Genomic DNA, 7918 nt, shown 5'->3' with positions numbered 1-7918 from the left:
GAATTTTCATCTGTAGCTGGAGCCCATACCATTGCGGCCGGTGAAGAAACCGTAAATTTATCAGCAATTCTGGAGAGGGAAGCAATTAAATTAGATAAAACAGTTTGTTGATTCAACTCACCCCCTGTGACACCAGATGTATGCTGTTGTGTATTTTCTGCACCAACCACTGGAATTGGCTGTGTAACATTTGATTGTGATTGAATTGGGTTTGTAGCTGTTGAAGGATGCAGTGCTGGAAAGCCCCCTGCGGTGACCTCCTGTAATTCAGCTGTTGTTGTGGAGTAGTAAATGTCCGTACGTGGGAAGCGGCTGTCAGCTGAACCCCCCGCCCCTTCTGATCTCAATCCTGTCACTGTTCTCATTTCCCTGACTACCTCCCCGTCTGGCTGCACTTGCGTATAAAATGTACTTGCTCGTTGCCTAGGGGTTGCTCGTTGCCTAGGGGTTGCTCGTTGCCTAGGGGCTGCTTGTTGCCTAGGAGACGCTCGTTGTGTAGGGGAAGCATGAGCCTCCTGCCGCTGCCCTCCAGTGACTCTGACAGGCGAAGGCGAAAATGGCCGCCGGCGTCTGCGCACGCGCTTACCGGCTCCGCCTCTTCCTCTAACGACATCTCAGTCTGTTTCATTCCGGCCGATATCTTCATGCTGTTCGGCCGCATTCGTCAGTCCCGGGTCTTCGGATAATACCGCCACTTGCTAGCGACGTTCTGGCGGACGGCTTCTGCGTGGGGGACATCTGAGAGGTACCCTCCGTTCTTCATCACCGATGACATCTATGACCTGGCTGTCTTCCATCGGTTCCGGGAGGGCAGGGTGCTGAATATCTTCAGCTGCCTCCAAGCAGCGCCGCAGCCAGTCTTCTCCCCCGGCGGCTTCAGCCCGTTCCAGGACCCGGCGGACAATGGTCTTCATGGCTTGATTCCAACGCAGCAACACTCAGGTACAATAACACTGAAGAGCTTGCTGTGTTGAAGTCCAGCCGAGTGACCTTTCTCCTCACGGACCTTCCTTTTATAGGTAGCCCCTGGAACCTTCCAGAAGCCCCTCGAGCAGTGGTTTTCCCGCCTTAAGGACACCCGCAGGTGAGCCTTAAAAGGGAACTGTACCTAAATTATGAGGTAAAATTTTCCTATACATATATATTTTTTTAATATTTTATTTAAACCGTTATATATATAATTTAATCAACCATTTATTAAAAAACAAGCAAAGCGAGAGGGGTTGGGACCGCCGCAACTCCATGAAAGTGGTAGCCCAAATAAATTGGGGCCCACTTGAACAGGAGCTGGGCTCTCTATATGAGAAACTGAAGGCTGCAGTATTTCAAGTGATAAAAGAGTCCCTCACCAGCACGGACGAGAAATCGCTGCAGCAGGTTGTTCAGGCCATTGTAGAACAAGAATCAGAAGATTCACAGCTTAACCCAGACTTGGACAATAGCAACAGGTCACGGCCGGGGAGGTGGATGCAGGCGTGGAAGGAGTGCCGGGAGAGTGCCAGGCAGCCACATCCTGCTATGTGGGTCATAGTGGGGACCCTCATCTTTTTTTTGAGCAAGTAAATTTTTATTCAAAATGTATAGCAATAAAGGATAAAAGCCAGGACTCCAAACAGAAGGAGTCCGCATATATCTTATATCAACATATACTACTTAAAAGAACAAGACGTAACAGCAGAACAAAAATGCAGACCTGTGTCAGTAGTAGAGAATAACATGTAGCAAATTATGTAAATTAGCCTTGGAAACCGTATGTTGATACTCTTGAAATGAAGACATCAGTTTACATTTGCATCAGGTCTTCTGAATCATACAACTGACAAGGGTGAAATTAATGTGTGAGACGGATCAGGACCAGGTAGGGCAGGGACGGGACTATGGTGAAAAGGAGGTGTGTGAAGGACTTCATAATAGAGGAGTGATTGATTGAGACAGACTGCGAGGAAGTAAGATCCTCATTATTAGATGTGGTGAATGAGTAAGGTATTTGACTTTGACACTGGACGCTGAGATACTGGAATTTGAGCGGATCTTAACCCAGTACGTCGAGTTTACCCAACGAGTTGGTTGGTTTAGCCTGAAGATACCACTTGGAACGTTGGAATATAGGCATAATATCTTTAAGTCGATCATGTGTGCATTCAGAAGTCAAAAAATGTGACCAAGTATGAAATAATTTTTCGGTTCGTTCCAGGTTGTGTCGAGTGTCTAACTTATGAATCAACATAAGCTGATGGAGAACTTGTTTTATCTCCATCAACGTAGGAGTATGTGGAGAGAGCCAATGTTTGAGGATCATCTTCTTGACAGCTAAGATGCAATAATGTTCCCATTGTGTCAATGGCGTCCGTGATTACTGTGATGAGGCAGAAGGGGAATGAAAAAGACACAGAGCTAGTGAGCAATCTCTGGATATCCCAGAGATTGTCAAGATATACTGGAACATTAGTTGCCAGAAAGCTTGGATGTGTGGACACTGCCAAAGGAGGTGTATCAGATTAAGTTGCGAGAGATGACATTTGGGACATTCAGTGACCCATGTGTCTTTGTGTAAGGAAGTGTGAAAGTTCAAAGCATAATAGACAAAGCATAAAAGTGTTAGCATCTCTGTCCCTCATGTCTGTGTCTGTGTGTCCTGCTGGTCGCGTGTGTGTGTGAGTGTCCTTTGTGCTCCAGTCCCCCCCCTCTCTGGCCATATAGCCTTAAGTGTAATCTGAAACTTAGACAAACAATAAGGTTTTTTAGGGGGAAATGGGAATAGAGGATTCATGTGTTGAATGCAAACTATAATGCATTCAAATAAACCATATAATGTTACAAGTACCAATATCTATACATAATTCAGTGTTCTTTCTTATATGAATAACTTAATCAAGACATATTACAGTAAAGAGATATAATACATACTTTGTAAACACTTCATAAACTTTGATTGAGAATCCCTCACAGTCTTTCTTGATAATAAGGAATGTGGGAGGTTCTAACCAGAAGGCATAATTGATGAGTACCATATGTGCACCTTAACCCTAATACCACTTTCTTGAAAACTAAAACCATGGACTTTTATAAGTCAGCTTAAGTCCTTAACTGAACAAATGTATATAGAAAAACCAATCATCACTTATGTTCATCACATGCATACATAATCCCCATATGAATAATACCCTTTTAACATATTCCCTCTCAAAATGATTGCAAATCATTTTTCTAAATCTTAATCCATTCATATATCAGGCGTGTCACAAGCGTATCACATATATTCCAAGGAACATAAGATGATTGATTTGCTTATATTAACCTTGATCCAGTATTAAGAATTATAAGCTTGATAAGACTTTTTCCTTAAAATATTTACCTATCTTATTCTTTACCAGATATTAAATTATTTCAATGAACTATTAATGAATATATAGCGCACTTTGATTTGTGTATGTCACTGTATATGTTTCAAATTTTAACTCCATGAATGTATCTAAGTCTAAAAAGGCATTTATCATAAAACCTATAGTTACAAATGATTACAAGATTAATAGCATAAAACAAAATATAGAAATATGTAGATGTATAAATAAGTTCTTGTAAGTGTTTAAAGTGTTAGCATCTCTGTCCCTCATGTCTGTGTCTGTGTGCCATATAGCCTTAAGTGTAATCTGAAACTTAGACAAACAATAAGGTTTTTTAGGGGGATATGGGGATGGAGGATTCATGTGTTGAATGCAAACTATAATGCATTCAAATAAACCATATAATGTTACAAGTACCAATATCTACACATAATTCAGTGTTCTTTCTTATATGAATAACTTAATCAAGACATATTACAGTAAAGAGATATAATACATACTTTGTAAACACTTCATAAACTTTGATTGAGAATCCCTCACAGTCTTTCTTGATAATAAGGAATGTGGGAGGTTCTAACCAGAAGGCATAATTGATGAGTACCATATGTGCACCTTAACCCTAATACCACTTTCTTGAAAACTAAAACCATGGACTTTTATAAGTCAGCTTAAGTCCTTAACTGAACAAATGTATATAGAAAAACCAATCATCACTTATGTTCATCACATGCATACATAATCCCCATATGAATAATACCCTTTTAACATATTCCCTCTCAAAATGATTGCAAATCATTTTTCTAAATCTTAATCCATTCATATATCAGGCGTGTCACAAGCGTATCACATATATTCCAAGGAACATAAGATGATTGATTTGCTTATATTAACCTTGATCCAGTATTAAGAATTATAAGCTTGATAAGACTTTTTCCTTAAAATATTTACCTATCTTATTCTTTACCAGATATTAAATTATTTCAATGAACTATTAATGAATATATAGCGCACTTTGATTTGTGTATGTCACTGTATATGTTTCAAATTTTAACTCCATGAATGTATCTAAGTCTAAAAAGGCATTTATCATAAAACCTATTATACTCAATTCCATTTTAATAAACCCCGCTAAAGTTCAAATATGACTTTTCTTAATTCAGGTTCATTCACTTATATATCACATTGTTCTAGAAATATATTTTACAATATCAAACTCATCCTAAATAGGAATTTGAATGTATTTCAGCAAAAAAGAATACTCTATCTCTCTTAATTGACAACAGATGTTCCTGTTACCTACAATGGTAGCATTGTAATGAGCTTTAACCCTTTTTACTCCAAGAGTACATTAGTTGTTTACAACTGAGTTTGCTTTCCTTAGCACACCCTGCTGGAGAAATTCCTGAATAATGGCTGTAACTGGACCAACCGAATCTTCTGGCACTTGGTATTGCTTCTGAGGACTGGGGTCTCTACATTCATTGTTCAATTGTGTATCTTTCATTGTTCCTACTTCATTTGGGAACTTTGACCACAAACCAGGAAATTCATGAACCACTTGTGTTAAGGCAATATCATGGTCAGTACCAGGCCACTTTTGTTCCAAAGAAACTTTAGTAGATGTTGTACGTACACTTCCAACATTACTGTACACAAAAGGATCAATTAACACTGGACCTGGACCTAGATGGATCTTTCCAAATAATTCCATTTCCTAAATCAATAACCCAATTCTGTTTACTAATCACATCTATACCCAGAATATTCTCTGCACCATGACAATACCAGATATCAATGTCAGTTTTTAATAATCCAGGTATTTCAAAAGTCGCATCAGAAATCAGTTTAGCAGTGGAATTACCTCTGCCATTACAAGCCTACAATTTTACATTCAGATGCATTGGGTTTTAAAGGTTAATTTTAGACTTGTAACACTCAATTGAGCTCCAGAGTCCATCAAACATTTTACTTTTCTACCGCCTAGTAATCCTTGTATGTGCTGTTTTCCACTCTTATCCAAAAGGATAGAACTAACATATTCTAAAGGAAGAGCGTTTAAATCTCGATCTAGACATGGTGAGGCTAATAAACCTTCTCTCTCAATGACACCATTGCAAGCCTTTATCACTAACAGTGAGCTTAAAGATCTGCTTGTCAACAGGAGCAAAATATACTCCTGTACTATCATCTGTTGAATATTGTTGAACAGAAGTTGGTGTTTCATTTTCTGTTTCCCAGATTTTAATCTGTGAATCTCTTTGATAATTCCAACATTGTCTCTTCAAATGACCGGGCTTTCCACAATAGAAGCAAATTACAGCTCCACCCTGCTCTGAAAATCTAGTGCTGACGTGTCTTTCACCACTTGTGGCTGTGGCTACACAAACCTCCTTTCTCTGGTCTCCATCTTGGAAAACATCTACACTGCATTATGAAGTACTAGATTTAATTTGCCTAATTATTTTGTCTAGTAAAATTGCCGCGTCTTCTAATGTCTCTTTCTCTGCAGCTACTGCAAGAGAAGTTGGATCCAAAAATGTAAACTTTTTTACAAAAACTTTTATCATGGCTGCTGGATTATCCTCTTGAGAAATTCCCATGATCATTCTATATGACTGCTCAAACTTCTTCATAAAAGTAAATGGATCATCATTACTAGAGGGTTTTAAGCAATTTAACATATCAACTGTTTGGATTTCTTATCCTGATGAAAACATTATCAGCTTCTTTAATCTATCTGACTCTGTACAATGTATAGTCTCTGCTTCATCTGTTACCATTGGAAGGTAGCAGTTTCGCACGCGAATTCCTTTCCACCGGTGAATCGTAGGTTCGTTCGATGTCATTCACTCTCATCAAGATGAGGGAGCAAATAAAACATAAAAATCGCCGATAAACTCGAATCAGGCTTAGGCTCGCCAATGTAGAATATGATTTTTGATATCATATTTTCATGTTTCGGGGGTCTTTGGTGGATGTCCGTTGAGATTTGGATTCCTTTCCCGAGTTCCCATTTCCTTTCCTCTCCTGCTGGAGTTTCCCAGGAATTCCGGCACCACGTTGTAGAAGGAATAATAGATTGCTCTATTATGTTTAAAAAGAACCTTCAAGAACTCAGAGATTGTTGTATAAAAAATCTTCACTCTGCTTTATTTACATGCGCATGGGAGATCAATACAGACGATGCATGGAGTTGAGCTTGTCCCCCCTCCCGTCAGTATGAGTCTCTCCTAAATCCTAAGGTGCATAAATCTTTTATAGTTGTTTATGATGATTCACTTCTGGCTGGGTGCCCTCTTCGCGTCATATATCCTGGTCAAGCAAGCTTCGAAGCGTTGATTTGTGCAAAGCGTCTTATGCCATCCTACGCAGTTTCTGCAGTGTAATCTTTTCTTTTGTTTCATCCAAGGTCCTCGAAAGAACACACTTCATTAAAAACATGTATATAGCGATTGCTGAATTGCTGAGGCTACAAATCTCTTTAACCTCTTACAATACCGCATGGCTTTTTAAGCCCACCAATCTCAACGAAAAAAGAGGAAATTCAGTCACACACCAGTCATTTCTTCAGAACAATTTATTGTTTGACCCTATTAGGGGCTTAAAGACTAACTCCAACCAACATTTTTTCAGGTATAGATGAAGTGGGTGCCCCCCAATAATGATTTTTTTTTATTGCTGTGTTGTCCCCATTTAAGAGACTTCTCCTTATTTCCTATGGATTTGATGTCTCTCTAATAAAAAAAAATAGAAGAAATCTACCTAATGAGGACACAGACAACATTCCAAACCCTACAATAGTTGTATCAATGGCTTAGAAGAACCTAGCATGCTCTACAATGCAACCTTCCTTCACCTAGGTAAGTTATGCAGGGCTAAGGGCTCTCGACCCACTCCCATGTGACAGTGCTCAGACCTGGCAGCCAGCCATTCAGGCACCCAGCACTGCATTGTGGAATGAAGTGAGGAACATGCTTCCCTATACCTGTTGGTGTACCCTGCATAGGTACAAGATGACTATTATGAGCTGGGTTTAGAAATTAATGTCTCTCAAATAAAAATAAAAAAAGAGACGAATTCTACCTAATTAGGACACGGACAGCATTCTAAACCCTGCAGAAGTTGTGTCAGACGTTTAGAATCAGAGGTAGCAGCTGATGGTATGGGATGGAGGAAGATGCATAATAAATAGCTAAATGGGCATGAGCTAGTGGTATAAAGCCTTGTTTCTCAAAAGTGGGTCACGACCCTGTGTTCAGTGGGTCACGACCCTGTGTTCAGTGGGTCACGACCCTGTGTTCAGTGGGTCCAGAGCCGTAGCTAGCTCCTTTTGCGCCCGAAGCAAGAAGAGAAAACGATGCCCCTCAACAGGCGTGTTATGTCACCCATCACTGCGTGTGCATAATGCTCCCAGGCTCCAGGATGTTGTGGGGGGGGGTGGCTTCGGGGCAAATTTTAGGGGTCTGACATTTCCCTTTTGAAATAGAAAAAGAGATTGAGAACATAGAGTCCTTTGTCCATACAAAGCAGCAGGGATCCAAGGAGAAGCTGGAGCCTGTGCCGCTCTTCTTCTC

The 7918-nt window shown here is 40.0% G+C and overlaps 1 protein-coding gene across 1 annotated transcript in view; it reads right to left on the bottom strand.

Annotated features, from left to right (window-relative positions):
* Positions 1–910: 910 nt before the first annotated feature.
* LOC108800029 (olfactory receptor 2B6-like) overlaps positions 911–7918 on the bottom strand; it is an 11032-nt gene continuing 4024 nt past the window's right edge. Inside the window, exon 3 of the mRNA XM_018571972.1 lies at positions 911–1090. Coding sequence (XP_018427474.1) covers positions 911–1090 — 180 coding nt within the window. The remainder of the gene's footprint in view (positions 1091–7918) is intronic.

The sequence above is a fragment of the Nanorana parkeri genome, unplaced genomic scaffold (assembly GCF_000935625.1).
Source record: "Nanorana parkeri isolate BGI_ZX_2015 unplaced genomic scaffold, ASM93562v1 scaffold1885, whole genome shotgun sequence".
NCBI lineage: Eukaryota > Metazoa > Chordata > Amphibia > Anura > Dicroglossidae > Nanorana > Nanorana parkeri.
The sequence above is the reverse complement of the archived record's forward strand: the minus strand, read 5'-3'. Positions and strand labels throughout refer to the sequence as shown.